Source organism: Ailuropoda melanoleuca, chromosome 6 (genome assembly GCF_002007445.2).
Source record: "Ailuropoda melanoleuca isolate Jingjing chromosome 6, ASM200744v2, whole genome shotgun sequence".
NCBI classification, from domain to species: domain Eukaryota; kingdom Metazoa; phylum Chordata; class Mammalia; order Carnivora; family Ursidae; genus Ailuropoda; species Ailuropoda melanoleuca.
In genome coordinates, this window is record NC_048223.1 from 98439700 (window position 1) to 98462275 (window position 22576).

General features: G+C 41.4%; 1 protein-coding gene across 1 annotated transcript in view; it reads right to left on the reverse strand.

The window, feature by feature from the left end:
• TLL2 (tolloid like 2) overlaps positions 1-22576 on the reverse strand; it is a 131525-nt gene that overhangs the window by 47716 nt on the left and 61233 nt on the right. The window contains 4 exon segments of the mRNA XM_034663052.1: positions 3090-3195; positions 4176-4354; positions 9187-9304; positions 12092-12247. Coding sequence (XP_034518943.1) covers positions 3090-3195; positions 4176-4354; positions 9187-9304; positions 12092-12247 — 559 coding nt within the window.

Consider the following 22576-nt stretch of genomic DNA (forward strand, 5'->3'; position numbering starts at 1 on the left):
ACAAGGGAGCTGCTGTGCTCCTACCCGGCTGCCCATTGCAACCATGTGCTGTCCGCTCACCTATCTCCCTCTGAGGGGTTCTGGGTACTCTTGATGGGGAGCTATTATTTCAGGGATTTGGTCCATGGGCTTCAGCTGGTCTGTGCTGATAAACTGCTCCATGTTGACAACAGTGTTAATAATGATTATCTCCTTGAGGGGCAAAAGGGATGGCATTCTGAGCTAGAGGTCACAGGAAAAAAATAAAGATTTCTTTTTCTTAAAAGAAAAACAAGAAAAGTGGGTGCCCGGCTGGCTCAGTTGGTGGAGCATGCAACTCTTGATCTCGGGATCGTGAGTTCAAGCCCCACATTGGGTGTGGAGATGACTTAAATAAAACCTTGGGGTGCCTCCATCCGTTAAGTGTCCAACTCTTGATCTCCAGTTCAAGTCTGGATCTTGGGTTCTGTGTTTAAGCCCCATGTTGGGTTCCATGCTGGGGGTGGAGCCTACTTAACCCCCCGCTCCCCCAAAAAACACAAGAAAATAAATGCTGGTGCCAGAAGACACTATGTGCATTCCTGCCCTGGCCTCTGGTTTCAGAGCTTTTCATAGTAATTGGCACCCAGCAGGCACTGGAGAGGCAGTGCAGTTCCTACAGCCCATTGGAAGTAATTTATTGCCAACCCCCGCACAGGAGATGCCTGTAGATTCTCCTTATGAAGGGACACCGCATCTGCGGATATGTGGACAGAAACGCATGAGGATAGTGGAAACTTCTTCCCTCATCTAGCCCGCAGCATTGCCCTGTCTCCTTTGATTCATTCATCGATTTGTTCATTTAAGAAATATTTANATCGATTTGTTCACTTAAGAAATATTTATTGAACATCTACTCTGTGCCAGGCACCATGGTAGGTGCTGGAAACTAGAAGAGGATGCCCTCAAAGATCTCAGTCTAGGGAGAGAGGGATGTAACAGATAAATAGGAGAAGATGAATTTGTAATAATAATTAACAGACAAATTATAAAGCAATATGAAGAGTTAGGACAGCTATGGAAACAAGACCCAAAGTACAACCTCATCACTTGGTCCGACTTGACAGTGATTCTCTACAAAATCAATATTGGTCTCTACTTAGCAGCCTCCAACCCCTGATGTGGTGTGACCCACACATTTCCTACACCATTTTCCAAACCCGTGAGTCCACCCAGCACCCACAGCCAAGCATCCCGCTCTGACCTCTACAGGGTGGGCTCTCATCCTGCACCCCCGCCTTGTTTCTTGAGACCCCCCAAAGACCCCCAGGGTAGATCCTCCAAGGTCTCTGTTTCCCAACGTAGAAGAGGGAGCCTCAAATGTCCATGTGGCAATGAAGGCAACCCCATCTGTCAGTGCCTCACCCATCTGCACCAGATTAAGAAATCACAACAGGAAATGTTCGAGCTGGAAGGGGCTCAGAGCACATCTAGTCCAAGCCTTTCATGAGGAGACTGATGCCCAGAGAGTTGGAGATTTGACCCAGCACAAAGCTATCCTGATTACTGTCTACACCTCCCTCAGTAGCACAGTGTGTGAGAGCGCTAGGACTGGAACCCTGTCTTTGACTCTCAATTCGGTGGTCTCTTCATTACATGTGCCCCCTGTATTCTCTGATAAGGAGCCAGGGAAGAGTAATGAGAACAGGGTCAGTCAGTCCCATGCCAGTTGTTCAAAGACGCTGACTTTGACAAAACTCCACCCATTAGAGCTCTGGAGAGACCCGCCTGGGTGCGTGCAGGATGGAAATCACAGCTAAATCAGCTGCATGGTCAGAGGGACAGTGCCCCACTCCCCTGCAACTGAGAACTTGGGATGTGGTTTGGAGGATCTCTCCCCCAGTTCTGTGACCTCATCAACAGCGTGCTTCCAGGAGCCCTACCCAAGAGCCAATGAGCCCTGGGTACACAGTTCCCCATTCACTCCCAAGAGTGGTGTGTATCCTGAAAGAGTGGTTTCTTTTGATCTTTACGGACATAGCAACTCATGAAATGGATTGTTTCCGTCTTTGCTATAACTGCTAAGAAGCACAGGGCAGGATTTGCTGCCAATCCCACCAAAATGTACATGACTTTATGGCATGTATTCTGAATAGTCAGTTGATTCCAAGCTTCAGTGTAGCTCTCTACCCTTACTTTCCCCTCCCCATCCTCAAGTTTCCTCATTTATTTGTTTCTTGTTTGTCCCATGTATACACTGGGAACCATTTCAAATCTTTTTTTTCAGTGATCAAATAGTAAATAAAAAGCAAACAAGCTAGGTTTAAGACGAAACTGAGAAGAAAGTGTGAAGAGAGAAAATATTCGCCCTGTGTCTCCTCTAACTCAAGGGTGGAAAGACCCACAACACTGGGACTAGTGAGAGAAAACTTCTTTATACAAAACATTCATATGGTCTAGAAGGAAGGGCAATTTTGGAAATACTTAACACCCAGTCCAGCACAGCAATAGCTCATCAAAACAGATCCTGCCGATGCCGGCTGTAAATCACCGGCCTGGCCATACTTGGGTACACTGGCTACCATCGAGCGTGACCAGAAGGCAGGAAACCTGGATCTTTGTTCTCACTCTGACCCCAGCTACCTGTGTGCCCTCAAGCTGGCTGGAGCCTCATTTTCTTCACCTCAAAAATGAATCCATGATTTACAACCCTCCCAGCTCTCATACAGTCTAGCTGCCAATAAACCACACCTCTTTGAGAGAATCGGTAAGTGCCACCAGGCTTACATCAAGGACGTGCTTTAGAAGGCTCCCCCACCCCCTGGAAATTTTACACAGAGCCCCTAAGTTATTATCCCGGCCAATCTCTCGATAATTTCCCCTTTCCAGTTTGCTGCTTGTGACATTAGGGCATGATGGAACACCAGCTTCACAATGGGATTCAGTCTTATTAGGGGAACCTGATTAGATTATATTTCACTGCAGCCCAGAGGCCACTGTATTTCAAGGACAGACAGGCCAACTGTGCGAGGAGCATGCAGAGACCCACTCTCCGCAGACCTCCAGGAATCCGACCCATGCCTGCGGCAGCCACAATAAAACACAGATGAGACAGAAGCATAGATTCCGACCTTGAGAAGGTGTTCCGGGCGTAGTGCATGATGCTGTCAAAGTCGTACGTCTCTCCCAGAGAGCTCACTTCCCCAGCTTCCATTTTTAAGAAATTATACTCCTGACCTGTTACACAACACTCTGTTAAGGCCTTTGAAAACCAAGGCAGGTACCTGAAAGGAGGCAGAGCGGGAGAAGGAGGGCCCATAGCAACTTCTGAGAGCTCGGTTGGCCCAATCAAATAGCAGGGTTGTGGTGGTTCTCGTTTTTAACAGACTGGAAATGTGAAACTTGGAACAGCCCTAGGTTCTCCCAACCCCACCACCCAATGACCCCTCCCCAAGTGCCACTGGAAACCGTCATACTAAGTTTGTAGACAGGCTCGTTATCGATCTGATTGCTCAGAAACTTAAAAAACAAATAAATCTCTGATGTTGCTACTGAAAGAACAAAAGAAAAATCAAAGAGTTAAGTTCAATCCCAAATAATTCACAATTCAGACTCTCGGAAGCATTTTAAGGCAACCAAATTATTCAGTCAGCTACTTTCATGCTCATTATGGACTTCTATATAAAATTATTTAACATGAGAAGTTTGGGGGGGTTGTTTTTGTTTTTTTGTTTTGTTTTGTTTTAATTTGGACACTCTATCTGCCTTGGGGCAGAACATTCCCAGGCAGAAATACTTCATTTACATGTACTCGTGTCCTAATTGTATTTCAGTTTCAAAAAGATGTGCTGCTGAAGTCAGCAAAGGGGACTCTTATAAAACCAACCAGGAGAACTCCTTTTTTGGCTTCTCAGCTTTGATGCTGCAACAGTGTTCTGGTCCATTCTGCTCCTGTTAGGAACATTACCCTTCACAACATGAAAAGTCATTTCATTCCTGCTGTAACCTACAAGCTATGGCAAGAACACCTCCCAGGAAGGGCCACAGATGACAGTGGCAGTGCTCGAGACAAACGCCTGCATGATAGGGTCACTGCCTCCTTACTTAACACATGAACATTGGTCGGCTCCCTGAAACCCCTCTCCTTCACACCTGTCTGCCCTGGTGGGTGCCACCCTCCTGGCCAGTGGCTTCCAGACTCCATACTGGTTCCTTACCTGGTTGGATGTTTTCTCTGATGATGGTGACATGCTGGTCTCTGTCTGGCCGGGTGTGTTCATGCCAGAACCCAACCACATGGCCCAACTCATGCGCTACAATGCCAAACTTGTCACAGTTTTTCCCAATGGATATGGCCTGTGGGCCTCCTCCTCGGCGCCCAACATAGGAACAACAGCTGGACAGTTGCAGAAATACCAGATCAGCAGGTCAGAGAATAGGAAGAGTCTAATGCCCTCCCCAACGTGCATGTGTGTGTAAAAAAAAAAAAAAAAAACAGACTTTCAGAGCTGAAAGCACTTTCATTGTCCAAGTTCCCTACCGATACAGAAATTCCCTTTGGCGCCTGGATGGCTCAGTCGGTTAAGCATCTGCCTTCAGCTTAGGTCATGATCCCAGAGTCCTGGGATTGAGTTCTGCATTGGGGCTCCCAGCTCGGCGGGGCGCCTGCTTCTCCTCTCCCTCTGCCTGTTGCTCTGTCTACTTGTGCTCTCTCTCTATCAAATAAATAAATAAAATCTTTAAAAAAAATGGTTTGCCATTTTGGTGGTCATGGATCCACTGGAGAACCCAAAGAAAGATAAGGCCTAGATTCCTGAAATAAAGCGCAAACCCTTTCCAATCCCTGTACCTCCAAGTGCTCTGCTGGGTCATCTTGAATGACAAGGAAAAGCGATAATGAAAGGTGTCAGCTGAGTTTCTATAAAGCATGAGTCTCAGTACTCTCATCAGAGGAGCCTTGGAAATGATTCCCCTTCTGGGTACAATTATTTTTTCAAATAACATTTATTCCTAATATATTATTATATATTATTCCTAATACTGAAAGGTATAAGAAAAAAAAATGGCCCACAATCCCACCACCTTTAACACCCAGATAACCTCTATCAAACATTAAAAAAATACATTATCAGGGGCGCCTGGTGTCTCAGTTGGCTAAATGTCCCGACTCTTGGTTTTAGTTCAGGTCGTGCTCGCAGAGTCGTGAGATCGAGCCCCACGTTGGGCTCCGCACTCAGTGTGGAGTCTGCTCGAGATTCTCTCGGTCCCTCTGCCCCTTCCCCTATTCTCTCTCAATCTCAAATGAATAGGTCTTTAAAAGAAATACATGTTCAAAAGTTTGAAGTATTAAGTCTCTCACCCCTCTGATCTCTTCATCTGAAGATAACCATTGTTAATAGAGTCTTGGGCACCCTTCAGAAAAATTAGATATACATTTTTTTTTTTAAGATTTTTTATTTATTTGTCAGAGATAGAGACAGCCAGCAAGAGAGGGAACACAAGCAGGGGGAGTGGGAGAGGAAGAAGCAGACTCACAGCAGAAGAGCCTGATGTGGGGCTCGATCCCATAACGCTGGGATCACGCCCTGAGCCGAAGGCAGACGCTTAACCGCAGTGCCACCCAGGCGCCCCTAGATATACATATTTTTTAAATTACCGAATGCTCTACGTACACTGTCCTTCATTTTTACCTTTTTACTTCCTTAATTTTGAGATCTTTTTGTAACAGTGCATATAGACCATTCTTTTCAAAGTAACATAGTACTAAATTTCATTTAATCAGGCTCCTATTAGTGTACATTCAGGTTGATTCTAATTTTTACTATTTAAACAAAGCCTCACGGGAGAGGAAGAGAAAACAAACAAACAGATAACAACAAGCAAAACAAAGAAATGGTTGGACTCTTGTTCATGGCAGGGTAAATTCCTAGCATTGGGATTGATAGATAAAAGGGTATATGCATTTGAGATTTCAATAGACACTATCAAATTGCAAACATATGTCTACTTATACGCCCACCAATAATATATTTAAAAGCCCTATTTCCCCACAACCTGGCCAACACTGGTTTTATCAAGTTCTTTTTGTCAACTGGTAGGTGAAAAATGGTATTTCACTGTATCGAGATTGTATAGTTTTCCATGTTTTATATGACATTTGTATTTTTCTTTCTTGTGAACTATGTGATCCCATCATCTCCCTATGTTCTCTTGAGGTCCGTCTTTTTATTACTGATACGTAAGAACCCTTTGTGAATTCTCACTTTATTTCTCATTTGGGTTTTTGTTTGTTTGTTTGTTTATGTGTTGCTTTGGTTTTGTTTTCACCATATAGAATTTTAAAATTTCAACGTAGGTAATGTCTTCATTTTCTTATGTCCTGCTTAGAAAAGGCAACTCTAGGCCAAGAGATTATAAGTAAAATCCACTCTTGTTTCTAATACTTTTTAAATATCTTTTTTCATTTATTTTCTTTCTTTTTCCTTTTAAAAATGTTTACATCTTTGATTCAGCTAGAATCATGTTGATGTTAAGAAGTGAGGTAGGAATCCAGCTTTATTTTTTTCACAACGACCTCTCTACCCCAATATTAAAGNGGGGCGCCTGGGTGGCACAGCGGTTAAGCGCCTGCCTTCATGCTCAGGGCGTGATCCCGGCATTCCGGGATCGAGTCCCACATTGGGCTCCTCTGCTGGGAGCCTGCTTCTTCCTCTCCCACTCCCCCTGCTTGTGTTCCCTCTCTCAATGGCTGTCTCTATCTCTGTCGAATAAATAAAATCTTAAAAAAANTTTCCTTTTAAAAATGTTTACATCTTTGATTCAGCTAGAATCATGTTGATGTTAAGAAAGTGAGGTAGGAATCCAGCTTTATTTTTTTCACAACGACCTCTCTACCCCAATATTAAAGTAACCCAAATGACTAGCTCAGCTTTCTCTCACTCATTTAAAATGCTACCTAAATTTGTGTATGGGTATATTCATTTTAGACTCCTTTGTTACCTTCCAAATGGTCTTATTATCATCTTCACTCGCATTTTAAACCCTAGATGTTTGAATAGACCATCAGACCTCTTCCCATAATCCCCACCCTACTTCCATCCCTCTGTCCCTGTGCTCTCTGTCTCTCTCCACCCTCCTCTCTTTCTCTCTCTGTTTCTCTCTGCCTCTGCTTCTGTCTCTCTCCTTCTCTGTTGGTTATTTCTACATGGTCATTCCTCCAGATAAACTCTAGTATCATTTGTTTAAGTTCTAAAAACATATATACACATATACTTACATATACATAAATGTAGATGTTTAATCACAATGGCATGCATTTATGGGTTATTTTAGGGAGTTCTGACATCTTTATTATGTTGAGCATCCCGATACCAGGAAGTGGTAAGCATTTCCATTTTTACTTTATTTTTTTAGGTTTCCTTAGAATTTTAGCATTATCTTTCTACAGGTCTGGCATATTTTTGCAATTTTAGTAAGTTTATTCTTAGATATATTATTTAATATGTTTCTATTAAAGTGATATTTTCCCCCATTATAAAAGCCTATCAAATTATTTCATTATAAGGAAAAGTAATTAATTTTTTGTTTATTACATTTGTAATCAGTCACCTTAACAGGGTCTCCTTTTGTTTCTAATAGTTTCTCAACTGCTTTTGCAGTTTTGGGTACATGTCACATTAACTTCAAACAATATAAACATTGCCTTATTCCTGCCGATACTTACTGTGTGTATTTCCTTCTCTTATCTAATTACGTTAGCTACCATTCCCCAAAATGTGTAAAATAATTGTGGTGATCATGAACATCTTCGACTTATTCCTGATATATATGTATATATTCATATATTCGTATGTATATATTATGAATATATATATTCATAAAGATTTATGACTTATGACATATGCAGCTTTAGCCATATCTCTTCACCTTAGAATTGTAGGCTTTTATTATCTAGATATCTTGTAATATTAATCCTGATTTCTTTATGACCTAAGAGTTGTACAAACAAAAAAATGGAGCTTTTAACTTACTAAGTAATGTAGGGGTGTTTATTCTACTTTTTTGTTATGATGTCCAGTCTCATTGCTTTGCAATCAGAGAATATGTTAATGCTATTTCTGCCTCTGAGAGTCCACTGAGGTGTTCTTCATGCTTAATAGATGGACAACGTCTATAAATGTTCAATACGCACTTAAAAAGAAAAGATGTGTTATCAGATTGCAGAATCTGATAGACCCATTGGATCAACTCTATTAGTTATATTTTTCTAATCCTCTATAAATCTCTACTTATTTTTTGGTGAACTTGACATTGATCTCCTTGGGCCGACAGAAATGAAATAAAGTTGCCTGCTGCTGGTGTTTCTGTCGATTTCCCCTTGAATTCCCTGGGGCTGGTTTTATGACTCTGAATGCTACGCTGTTTGGTGCATGAAGATTTATGACAGTTATATTCTCACTGTAGCTTGGACTCTTTCTCATTCTAAAGTGTCTCACCTTTTTTAAAAACACTTTCTGACTTTAAAAACAAAACAAAACAGGAATGAAACAAAAAAAAGCCTTGTCTATAACTAAAATTATGATCCCAACATTTTTGTTGTTGTTGTTGGCGTTCGCCTGTGTGCCTTCTTTCCTCTTACATGTAAACCTTTCTGGATCATTCTCTTCAGTAGTCATTTTATGCATATGCTATGTAGTTGGGCTGAAGTATTTGAACCAGTATGGGAAACTTTGTCTTGCAGTAGGACAGTACATCACACTTACATTTCCTGGCATAACAGGTAAGTTTAGTTATAATGCAGCCATCTTCTTATTTATATTTTCTGGAGGAAGTCTGTTAGCCCATGGAGACCATAAAATTACAAGCAGAATTTTGCATAAATGTATATCTGTCATGAGGAAGCCATAGCTTTGTCAGATTCTCAGTAGGATTGCTGACCTCCAATTGGTTCAGAGCTTCTCCACATGAAACACCCCCAATTCCTTCAATCGCTCCCATGACAGAAGATCCAGACCCCTAGCCTTTCTAGAGTCTTCTTCATGACCCGCCTACTTTGTCACTGGATTGTGAGTTCAATGGGGGCAAGGGGAGTTTCTGACAAACCCTAGGCTATTATTTATCACAACTCTTTGGAAATACTTGGTTTTACAGAGAAAATACAGCACTCGTGAGCCATCGGATTTGTCTGGCTCTGATTGTGCTGAGGTGGCCTTGCTTGTGCGTACTTACCCACAGGTTCTATAACTGAACACAATAAAGCTCTCTTCATCGGTCCTTTCTATGAAAGTCACACAGGTGTGCTTCTCCCAGTGTCTCATGGCCTGCTTAAAAATGGCCCTCTGGCTTCCTGAAATGACAGGGCAGGTCTTGTCACTGAACCGATGGACTGATGGGTCCATGCCTCCCTCAGATGCCATAAGGCGTGCTGACTTACAACGATGCTTGTTCCCATGAGCACTGGGTGACCCAGAAAAGAAATGCACTAGGAATAAGGATTTCCCTTGCGAAGAATGTAAATTTCCTGAATTACCAAAACTCAGAGAGGAAGAGTGTGTGAATGGAAAAGAGCGTAAACATAGATTTTCAGAATATCCCAGGCTCTCCAGCTTTTCCTTTGAATGGAGAGTGCTTTTTTCTAAACTTAAACACACACACACACACACACCTTACCCAGATTATTCAACTTGAAAATTTTAGGCTTTTGAAGCAGCTCACCAGCACTGCATTCTGCAGCCTTATTTTATTTTATATCTACAGAAGCGTGGGCCCATATGCTCCAAAAATTTGTTTTCATGTACATTCATGCTACTTTTGCATGGGGCTGCAGTGTTTTCTGGTGGATCCTTGAGCCTCATTTTCTACAAGGCCTTTGAAAACGGGTGGATTTCATACTTTCTCTGAACATGTCTTCGTATTTCCTTAAGTGGAAATGTGTTGAAAAACAGAACAATAAGTCTGGGAGCAAGAACAGAGTAGTTGTAAACTCTGGCTAATAGTTACTTACAATCAATAAGTATTCCTTAAAAGAAAAAAAATCTATCAATCTGAGATAAAGAGAACTATTTTGATTTTGCTAGAAACAATGAGAAGGATCTAGAAAAATAGTTGTTTGGGGAATACAAAAGACAGTTGGGGGTGGGGTCTGAGTTCTAGAATGACCTCGTTGCCAAAAACAAACAAAGCACTGGGGAGGCTTCTATCATAGTCTGGAAGACATGGGTGTGAGGTCGTATGGTCCCCAAAAACATACATACAGAATAAAGAGTAACTGAGCTGTCCATTTTTTTTTATATCTTGATATTTTTTAGTTTAAATAGTTTATAGCTCATTCACCTAAACAGAAATCCCATTCATTACAGAACAACAAAACCACCAATGTTAAGAAAGTTTTCTATATAAAATTAGTTAACTTTGATGAAGGTTATATAAATCTTTGGTCAGAAAAGCACACCAGATCTGAAAGAACGTGGTTAAGCACCAGGGAACAAAAGTGAGTAGCTGGTTAAAATTCCAGTGTTTCAATTCTTTAGGCACACTGCTTTCTCTCCTAGCAGGACTGGAAGATCCTTGAGGGCAGGTGAAGTCCTGGTCATCTTTTTATCACCAGCACCTAATCAAGTATCCAGCACGAGAAAGCTCTGGGTTAATGGCATGGGAGTGATGCTGCCTGGGGGAGAGAGAAGGGACGGCCTGGAGGCGCTCCATGCTCTCTGCCAGCTCCCAGGTCCTCTCGTCCACATCTTCACAGCACCTTTACTCATCAGTGGTTTTCCGTGGCTTGGGGACATCTGCCTCATCAACTGCCTCTCATAGAAGTCACAGAAACGCAGAGACGAGGCAGACTTGTGCATGCGGTCAGAATTGAGAGCCCGGAAGAGGCAGCTCTATGTGGCTTTTCACTGAGGCATTCGACTAACACTGGCCACAGGCCTGCTGTGGGCATAACTGTTGACCATCTACTATGCGTCCCTGAACTATTCTAGGTGTTGGAGGTATAGGAATGAAAACAAGAGAGAAAAAAAAAGATCCCTGTGCCCACAGTGCTTGGGCAGAGACAAAAAACAGGCATAACAAAAATAAAAGTCAAAGCATTTCAGGTAATGGGAAGTACTGTAAGACTAGAAAGTGGGGTGCTGAGAGCAAGTGGCCAGTGGGGATATCGGGGGTATCAGGGAGGCAAAGAAGACCTTTCTGGGGACATGTCATCTGATATGAGATGCCAGTGATAAGAAGAAGCCATGAGAAGGTCTTGGGAAAGAATGTTCTAGGCAGACAGAGGACTGGTGCAGGTGTGTTAAGGTAGGAATGAGCTGGGCATGTTCCGGAAGGGAAAGGTGCCTGTGAGGCCAGCACACAGGGACTGGGGAGAAGAGAGCAGGAGCAGGGTAGGAGACTGGGTGGGACAGGGGGCAAGGGCTGCCTGGAGGAGGGCCTTGGAGGCCATGGTCAGGAGTTTCAGTTTCACTAGCAGTGATGGGAAGCTACCGGCTGACATACATATTTTAAAGATAATAATACCAATAGCACATAATTACTAATTACTATGTGCCAGGCACTATTCAAGTGCTTTATCTAAATTAACTCATTTAATTCTCAAAACAACCCTATGGGCTAGAAAATATAATCATCCCCACTTACAGAAGAGGGACTGAGGCCTGGCGAGGTTAAGTCACTTGCTCCAGGGTGTACTGCTGGCAAGCACCACAGCCAGGACTGGCCACGTCTAACGGCCCACTCTGCTTACCTTGGAATTGCTGCAGGGGTGGGGACCGGGGTAGGGTGCGCACCCACGCAGAAGACAGGTCAGCCACCCTGTGTGGTTGCTCACAGCTGCCTTCTGCCTGGAGGGCTTTGCTCACCTACCCATTGTGCAAACCGTGTCTCTATTCCAAGACCAGGATCATATGTCACCCCCTGCATGAAGGCTTGTGGACTAGGTGACCACCTTTGAGGACACAGCCCCAGCAGAGACCGCAGTTTTGCCAGGCTTAGTGCACCAGTCCTGAGGGCATCATGGAGCATTAGCAGGTAGGACTGCTGTGCCCCAGCATCTGCCCCACCCCGGGGAGGACACTGTCAACCTAAGGAGACAAAGCCCCCAGCCCTAGAGGAGGCCTCCTCTGGGACTACTGACCAGTGAAGTTCCCTCCGATGACATAGGGGATGACTCCTCCGGGCCATATTCTCTCTGTCCTCGAGGTTGTGGCTCTTCGGACACGGGGAGAAAAGGTCTCAGCTCTGGCATCCAAGGTCCTGGGGCTGAGCAGAAGCATAGCGTTCTCCTCACCATCTGCAAGAGAGGCACGCTGCCATTTACTCTGCCTTTAATTCCTTCTGTATGTTCTGGTTAAGACTATATTATCCATGAATCCACAAAGAAGGGGGTTAAGAACATGTGTTCTAACAGGGGTATTTGATCTGCTCAGGGTTTTGAACCCCTGGGTGTTAGGAAGGGTGCCAGGGCTATGATGGAAGCAGGCTGGCTTGTTGGAAGCCTTGAACAAGGCCCTGTGGGGCTCAACTGCAGCCCGAGAGCCTCAGAATCAACCAGGCCCTGACAAGGCATCCTTTGGAATGGAGCTGAGTCAGGGATGTGCTCTCTTCTCGGCGCTGGGAACCTCTGAGGGAACCTACTGAGCCAATCCCCTGCCCTCACCAAATGCCCATCAATGTTCCAAATGTTGAAAATAATCTGGCCAGTCTGACAAAGTGAACCAGTCTGTGATGCTGGCAAAACAAACTCTTTGCAAGATAAACCCTGGAAAAAGCAGAGCCTCATAAATACCCCCAGCTCTTCCCAGTCTCTCAGCACAGCTGGACCTTTAAGGGAGGGATGTGGAAAAGAAGTGGGGGCCCTGTTAAGGTTCTGTGTTCAAGGTGTGGTCCCAGAAATAGTGGAGATAGACAGGTGGGGCAGAATCGCTCGAACCGATGGCACAATCATAACCGAATCCACATTCATTTCATTCATCGTTCAGACATCAGTTTTTGTTTTCAGTCTACTTGCTTAGATTCCCTCATTATTCTCACTTGGAGGATTTTCGCTTCAGTTTCTATATCTTTTCCCTAAAAATCAGCTTTTGATTTCGTAGATCTCTTTCACTTTTTATTATTCATTAATTTAATTTATTTTATTACATCCATTTCACTTATTTTATTCTGATATTTCCTTTCTATCTTCTTTTCTTTTTTAAAAACTGGAGATATAACTCACACACCATAACAGACATTATTTTAAAGTATGCAATTTAGTGGTTTTTAGTCTATTCACAAAGTTGTGCAACCATCACCACGACAGAACTCCCCAACATTTTCATCACCCCAAAAAGAAACCTATTAGCAGCCACTCCCCATTTCTAGCCCCTGCCCCAGTCCTTGGCCACCAGTAATCCACTTTCTGTTTCTATGGATTTGCCTAGTCAAGACATTTCATATGCAATATATGGCATTTTGTGTCTGGTTTCTTTTACTTAGCATGTTTTCAAGTTTTGTCTGTGTCGTAGCACTTATCAGTAGTACTTTGTTACATTTTATGGCGGGATAATATTCCATTGCATGGATCTACCACATTTGTTTATCCATTTCTCATGCGGTTGGACATCTGGGTTGTTTCTACTTTTCGGCTATCACGAATAATACTGTTATGAACATTAACGTACACATTTTTGTGTGCACATATGTTTTCAGTTCTCTTGGGTATATGCCACAGACTGGAATTGTTGGGTCATGTAATAACTTTATATTTAAACTTTTGAAGAACTAGCAGACTGTTTTCCAAAGCAGCTGCACCATTTTACATTCCCATCAGCAATGTGTCAGGGTTCTAGTGTCTCCATATACTTGTCAACACTTGTTACTGTCAAGCTTGTTGGTTCTAGCCATCCCGATGGGTGTGAACTGGCATCTCGTTGCAGTTTTGATTTGCATTTCCCGAATGACTAATGATGCCAAACATCCCTTCATGTTCTTATTAGTCATTTGCATATCTTCTTTGGAGAAATGTGTATTCAAATCCTTTGCCTATTTCTTCATTGGGTTGTCTTTTTACTGCTATAATTATTCTTTGTCTATTCTGGATACCAGACCCTTATCAGACATATGATTTACAAATATTTTCTCTTATTCTATAGGTTGTTGTTTCATTTTTACAATAGTATCCTTTGAAGTATAAAAGTTTTAAATTTTGAAGTCCAATTTATCCATTTTTTCTTTTGTTTCTTATGCTTTTTGTGCCATATTTTAGAAATTACAGCCTAATCCAACCTCACAAAGATTTATAACTATGTTTATATCTACACTATATCTATCTACAGCTCTATAGTTTTGGTGCTTATATTTAAGTCTTTAATCATTTTGAGTTAATTTTTGCATACGGTGTTGAGGTAGGGGTCTAGTTTTATTCTTTTGCTTGTGGATATCTAGTTTTTCCAGCACCATTTGTTGAAAAGATTAGTTTTTCCCCTATAGAACTGTCTTGGCACTCCTGTAACAAATCAGTTAGCCATCCTCTTCTGGCTTCTTGAGCTGAATGTTAGGCACATAATTTTTGATTTTTCTTATATTCTACGATTAACATTTTAAGGCTAAGATTTTCCTGAGTTCCTCGTAATCTGCATTTCATCGTTTGACATGTACATTGCAATGTTAGACACTGATATATTCCGTTAGCTCCATTTAGACTTTCTTCTTTGATCTTTAAGTTATTTAGAAGTGTGATTTTTAATTTCTAAATATTTGTTCCTCTGTGGGTGTTACTGATTTCTAACGTTGCTTTGTGTTCCAAGAACCCATTCTCCAAGGTGGGGGTCAGCAAACTTTTTCTGTAAAAGGACAATAGTAAATATTTTAAGTTTTGTGGTTAATATATTCTCTGTTGCAACCAACCAGCTCCGCCACTGTAGTGCGAGAGCAGCCATAGACAGCATGTAAATGAACGGGTATGGCTGTGTTCCAATAACAGTTTATTTGCAAAAACAGATGGCAGGCTGGATTTGGCCTCCTGGCTGTAGATGACTAGCCCATGCTCCAAGGTATCAATTCTTTGGTATTTTTGAATCTTCCTTTGCAGCCCAGTACGTGATTGGTTTTTATAAATGTTCCATATGTCCTTGGGATAATGTGCATCCATTTCCATAATTGATGGTTAAAGGGTGCTACATATGTTATTCACATATTCTTTCTACAACTATTTTGGCTCCTTGGTGTATCAGTTACTGAGAAAAGTGCTTTAAACAACCCTGACAACTAAGATTGTGGATTGTCACTTTCTCCTTTATTCTTAATTTCTGCTTTGCATCGTTCAAGGCTATGTTGTTTAAGTAATACAAGTAAAGGACTGTTAAATGCTCCCAGTGAAGTATTTCTTTCATCAGTAATGACCCTCTTTATCTGTAATAATGTTCATCCATGATCAAGATTATTTTGGCTGATATTAATATTACTATATCAGTTTTTTTTGTTTGTTTGTTTTTTTAAAAATTTTATTTATTTATTCGACAGAGATAGAGACAGCCAGCGAGAGAGGGAACACAAGCAGGGGGAGTGGGAGGAAGAAGCAGGCTCATAGCGGAGGAGCCTGATGTGGTGCTCGATCCCAGAACGCCAGGATCACGCCCTCAGCCGAAGGCAGGCGCTTAGCTTAACCGCTGTACCACCCAGGCGCCCCTATCAGTTTTATTTTGATAAGTGTTTGCGTCATAGAGCTTTTTTCCCACTCATTTATTTTCGATCTTTTTGTGTAATTATATATTTTTTTAATGAGTCATTCAACAGGCATTATTCTGTGAGTAAATTACAGTTCCCACAACTATAACAGAAATTTTGCAATGGTCATATATTGTTGAGGTTCAAATTTTTTTTATCGTATATAGAATAGTTCTTGTAAATTGAGAGACTTGTAGATTCACATGCAGTTGTAAGAAATAACAGAGTTTGTGTACCCTGTACTCCATTTCTCCCAATAGTAACATTTTATGAGACTATAGGCAGTATCACAGCTGGGATATGGACATTAATGTATTCCACTGATTTCATTCAGATTTCCCCAGTATCATGTACACTTGTGTGTGTGTGTGTGTGTGTGTGTGTGTGTGTGTAGTTGTATGGAATTTTATCACATGTTTAGGTTTGGTGTATCCACCACCACATTCAAGATACTAAACAGTGGCATTACCATAAGAATCCTTCATGTTGGCATTTTATAATCATATCCACATCCCTGCCCCTCTCTTCTCACCCATCCCTAAACTCTCAGCCACTAATCTGTTCTCCATTTAGAAAATTTTTCATTTGAAGGTTATATAAATGGAATTTTATAGTATATCACCTTTGGGAATTGGCTTTTCTTACTCAGCACAATTCCTTAGAGATCCATCTGAGTTGTTTTATGTACCAATAGTTTCCTTTTATTGCTGAGTAGTATTCCATGGTATGTGTGTAGCACCTTTTGCTTAACTATTCACCTAGGAAAAGATATGTGGGTTGTTTCCTGTTACTACAAATAAAGCTGCTATACATATAGGAGTGTTTGTGTAGAGATAAGCTTTTATTTCTCTGAGATAAATACCCAAGAGTGGAACGCTGGGTTCTACTGCTGAGTTGATTTCTGGGTTCTGTATTTTGTTCCATTGATTTATGTGTTTATCCCTCTGCTAATGTGACATTGTCTTGATTACTGTAGTTACATAGTAAGCGTTAGTATCTGGGAGAGTGATTACTTCCAATTTAGACCTCTTTTCCACAATTGTTTTAGTTATGTTTCCATATAAATTTTATGGTTTTCCATATAGATTTTAAAACAAGGTTGTTCTATGCCTACAAAGAAAAAACATGCTGGGATTTTGATAGGAATTACATTAAATCTATAGATCAATTTGGAGATTACTGGTATCTTTAACATATTCAGTCTTCCAATCCCTGGACATAGTATGTTTCTCCATTTATATAGGTATTTCTTGATTTCTTTCATCAGCCTTGTGTAATTTTAGTATACAAATATTGTACATGTTTTTTAAAGTGTACAGGCATTTCATTTTCTTTGAGTGCTTACAAATTGTATCCATTTGGGGGTTTTGGCCTTGTATCTGCCATGCTAAATTCACTTACTACTTCTAGCATTTGCTTTTTTTGTTTTGTTTTGTTTTGTTTTAGATTCCTTGGGATCTTATACATAGACAAGTCATTTGGAAATAGAAACAGTTTTATTTTTTCCTTTCCAATTTTCATGCCTTTAATTTCTTTTTCTTGCCTCATTGCAGTGTCTATAACTTCCAGAACTATGTTGAATAAGAGAATGAGAGCAGATATCCTTGCCTTGTTCCTGGTTTTAGGAGAAGTATTCAGTCTTTCACTATTAAGTAAGATGTAAGCTGTAGGTTTTTGTTTTGTTTTAAAAAATTTTTTTAAAAGATTTCCTTTATTTGAGAGAGACAGAGCAAGCAAGAGAGAGCACAAGTAGGGTGAAAGGTAGAGGGAGAAGCAGACTCCCTGCTCATCAGGGAGTCTGAAGTGGGACTCGATTCCGGGACTCCAGGATCATGACCTGAGCCAAAGGTAGACACTTAACCGACTGAGCCACCTAGGTGCCAGGCTGTAGGTTTTTGGCAGATGCTCATTATCAAGTTAAGATAATTTCTCTCTATTCCTAACTTGTTGTGTTTTTATTATAAATGTTAGATTTTGTTAAATGCTTTTTATCCATCAGTTTTTGTGATCATGGGATTTTTCTTTTTTAGCTTGTCAATATGGTAAGGATACATTGATTGATTTTCAAATGTTGAACCAGCCTTGCATACCTGAAATAAATTCCACTTGATTATGGTGTATAATTATTTTTTATACATTGCTTGTTTTGATTTGCTAACAGTTTGTTGAGGATTTTTTCATATAACTGTAATTAGATTTTAGGTAAATCTGTTATAAACATCAAATAGCTACATTTTTTTTCTTGTAGTTCAATCTGAGAATCTCTCTTTTAACAGGTGAATTATACTTATTTTATAACTGACATACCTGGGCTTATTTCCTTCTTTGTGTGCGTAGGTGCATTATTTGCCATTTTTTTCTTTGCTTCCTTTTTTTTTTCTCCTTGACTGCTTTCTGTAGGATTAAGATATTTTCCATGTTTACTTTTTATTTCCATTACCTCCTTTCTATCCTTTAGTATTGATTTTAATTTTTAACATTCATACTGGACTTAAAGAATTGACAAACTACAAGATGGATCTGAAGAAATCAAAGTCTCCATTCTCATTCTGGGAATACAAGGATCTTAAAGTATTTTAATTCATAAACAGACCTTTTGATTTTTCATGTTATTGTTTACTTGCTTTTAAGACCCCAAATAAGTTACTATTCTCAATGATTTGTTTGCAATACAGATTAATATTATATTCATATTTACCATTTCCTTGCTCACTGCTACTTCTTGCATCCCAAATCTTCCTCCTGGAAATGTATCTTTTAATATTCTTTGATGATGATAAATAAACTCTCTCAGTTTATTTTACCCTCAATCTATTTCATCTTCACTCAGTTTATTTTATCCACATTCTGAAAACTAGGTTGAGCTGGGAATGTACAGAATTCTAAGTTGACAGGTATTTTCCCTCAGCACTTCAAAGACAGTATTCCAGTGTCCTTTGCTCTTCATTGTTACCAATAAGAGGTATCCTTAGAGTTTAATGGTCACTCCTTCACCTGTTATCTGTCTTATCTTTTGTTCTGTTCTCCTTTTGTTCTTTGTCTTTGGTGTTTCTCAGCATCATTGTAATTGTCTAGATATGATTTATATGAATTCTCTGCTTGGGACTCAGTACAATTCTTCCTTCAACTGTGGAAAATCCTAATTCCTCATCTGTTTGACCACTGCCTCATCTTTCCCAGTCTCTCTATGAAAGTTCTCTCATCTTCAATAATTTCTATTGATTATGCACTTAACAGTCTCACTTCATCCATTTTGTCCCTTTACCTTCTTCCATATTTTCTTTATCTCTCAGTGGTGAAATCTGTGTGGTTTCCTCAGATCAATTTTCTACTTCACTAATTCTCTCTTCAGTTGTGCTCAATATACTATTTATCCAATTCCAGTTTCAGCAATATACTTACCATTTCTAAAAGCCCTATCTAGTGGCTTCTAAATAGGCCAGTTCTTTTTCCTCCCTACTATTGTTTCAAACTCTTCCATTGGTTCTTTTGTTATACATACTTATTTAATCTCCTTCAGATGGTTTTATTATTCCTATACCTTTGGGTATTAATTCTCCAATTTATTGTCTCTGCTGATTCTCCTCCATGGATTAACTTTTTGTGTTTCAAATGTTGTTATTTAAAGTTCATTTTTAGGGGAGAGCATTCCTTTCTAAAGGAGCCCCATATGCCGTCAATTATGAGTGTGACCCTCTATTTTTTTTCTTGGGGGGGGTTGGGATTCTAGAGTCCTAGATCAATTTTTATGTTAATGTCTAAGTTTAGGGTTTCCATATTTAGGAAATGTAATTTGAGAACTTATACCTACATGGGTAACAGGCTTTCAGATTCAGTTTCTCATAGATGATACATTTTTACCCACACTTAGAGCCTAAGAAAGATAGCAAGATTTCTTGCCACTCTTCTTTGCCACGGGGCAGAGTTTTTGTACTCTCTCTCTCTCTCTTTTTTAATGAGTATGAAGCCCTTTGAGGGTGTTCATTTTATGCAAGATCTCAGCATTCACTTCTTGCTTCACATGGGACCAAGGCCATATCTCCCATATTTATAGGCATGAAGACACCAGACCCCGTCCTCCAAATCTTAACCCAATTTGAATGCCCTCTGCACCTTCTTGCCACCATGTGAAGCTTAATTCTATGGATTTGTGTTCCCTATTCTCTTCTGATCATGGAAATTTCCCTTTCTATCCTTTGTTCTTAACTCTGTATCTTTCATTTGGGATTATGGGAAGATTATATATTATTTTCAGCAGTTCTGTATTTGTAAAGGGGTTCCTACTAATTCAGTTGGTCATATGAACAAGAAGGCTGTCATGTAATACATTTTTTAAACATGAAAATAATCGTTTTACTGGTAGAATTTCTAGATCAGAAGTCATACACTTGCAACTCTTGGGATAAAGCCAACCCACAGATGTGCTTTGCTTGGCCTGGACACTTTTGGCCCACATTGTGTTTTTTTTTTTGTTGGTGTTGTTATTGTTATTTCAATATTGCTTTAGAAGCCAACTTCTAAAAACCAAGGCATTTCACATCAGAATCCAGATTTTCTAGTTTTTCTTTAAAGACAGAAAAATGTGGCAATATTGGGCCCATTTCCATCATTTACAAACCACTCGAGTTCAGTTGTATCTCTCGCCATAGGCACGGTACATGTTGTCCTGGTTGTCCTGGTTGTCAGAATCTCTCCCCCACTTCCCATCACCCTATCTAGCCCATCTCCCCCACTGACATTACCTGCTGGGTCTCTGCAGATATTTTAATTGGCTAACCCAACCCTAGACTACAAATTGCATCCAACTGCATTCAAATGTGAGCTGCCCCCATGGGCGGAGAAGCCCCATGGGGGGCAGCAACTGTAACTGGCCTGCTCACCACTTTAGTCACACCCAGCACAGTGGCTGGTTGGTGGTAAGTATTCACCGCTTTTGTAGCCTGAATGAATTAATTAAAGAATGGATGAGTTATTCTAAAAATAAACAGCCCAACGGTCCAAACAATTCTGTGGCGGAAACTCCTCCAAAATGTTGGCAGCCCTAACGCCCTTAATGTTTAAACCCTGAGAATCATCGCATCTTAAGTAATCATAGGCAGCGATGTAGCAAGTGGAAGTTTATTATTCATTTCCCATAGGGTTTTCAACAAGTCTCTTAATTTTCTTCTGCCGCCAACTCTCCTTTGGAGAATGGGCAGAAACAGTTCCCTATTCGAGGGACCAACACTGAGACAGCCCGTATTTCTCAGACAAGCTGTGTTGTGGATATGTGTGGGCTGGTGTGGTCAGGGCTGGGCTGCAGCCGAGTCAGCGTGGGAAAATCTGAAGTGCACCTGGAGAGAGACGGGGGTGTAATTTCCAGAGATGGGTTATTGAATGACAGCTTCCCCCTCGGTCCAGTGAGAAATTTAATTTGCCGAGGACTCAACACAGGAAGCATTTGCCGATTAAAAATATGTCTAAACAGATGTTCTGCTTAGCCTGGAAGAAGGATCTTAATGCAACTGTCATTATTGGATTTTCTTGGATTACTACTATCTGGAATCAGGGTCCACATAGAAGGATGTAATTATTTATTATGGCCAAGAGTCCTACATTTGAAGAGGAGCTCAGGGGCATCTGAAAGGATTTAACACACTGGGGGTTGGGTGGGCTGGGGGATAAAGTCCATTTAAATTCTCTGGCTCTGGGAGTGGACCCTGTCCTCTGTGGAAAAGCAGAGCGGCCATGGCTATTCAAGGTTCCATCTCCAGCTGAAGGCACAGGCGTGTCATAAACAGAACCAGGCCTACCCCAGCCTTCTCAAGTGAGGCACTGGGAATTTTCTATGATTTGATTGGTCAGCCCCACGCTGGAAGCAAACATCCTGAGAGGCCAGCCATCTGCAAAGCCCCCACCCCAGGGTGGTGGGCAACATCACACCTTGCCTGCGAACCTCGAAAGACTCAAGAGTAGCCCCTCGGTGAAAGCAGAGACCGGATTATTCTGCATGATGGTTTTCAAACCTCGCTGCGCATGGGAATCAACTGGGGAGCTTTTTAAAAATTCTGGTGTCCGCCCCCTGCCCTGAGATTGCAACTCAATCAAACTAGAGTAGAGTCCAGGCATGTGAGTTTTTAAAGCTCCCAGGTAGTTCCAAAGCGCAGGGACGTTTGAGAACCACTGATAGTGCCCAAAGGTTAAAAGCAGGGGGTTTAGGGTGGGAGACTTAGGCTCAAGATAAATGCTGCCATGTGCTACTTGTGTGGCCTTGGATAAGCCACTCTTCTTGCCGTCTGAATCTTCTTTCCTGCTGCATGCTGGTGTTGTGGGCATTGAACCAGGTAATGAATGTCAAACGCCCTGCCGTGGTAAGGGCTCAATGCAAGCTTCAGTAATCGCTAGCAAGGTCTGCATTTGGGGACTGGCTAGAAAGAATGCCTAAAGTTAGGTTCAGTGGTTACACCCAGATACACTGACATTAGTGACATTCAGGGGTTCAGGTGCTGAGCAGTGATTTGTGATTTGTACCCAAGTTTGTGGTCTCTGGTGCAAACAAGATTCCATTGTGATTTCCTGTAGCACAAACCCTTAGGAACTGTTACTGGGAATGAAAGGTCCATTCTCTTCTATGAATATGGTTCTGGAAATCCGGCTCCATCGAAACAGTCACAGCTTCATTGTAGGAGCGGCTACACACTCCATTTCATTAATCCTATTAGCAATCCTGAAATGCATGCTGAGTGCTCATCTCCAGGGGAGGGAGACTCCTCCGACCCAATGGTTTGCCAGGGGGATGCTGAGTGAGTGATTCTCTGAGCCCCCCAGCCCTCCCCAAAGCTGGGAGCACAAATCCCTGCCGTCAGGGCTGAGGGGAGCCACATAATGCCAGGAAATAAACCTGCTGCTGAAGCCAGGGGGCTGGGGTGGGGGGGTG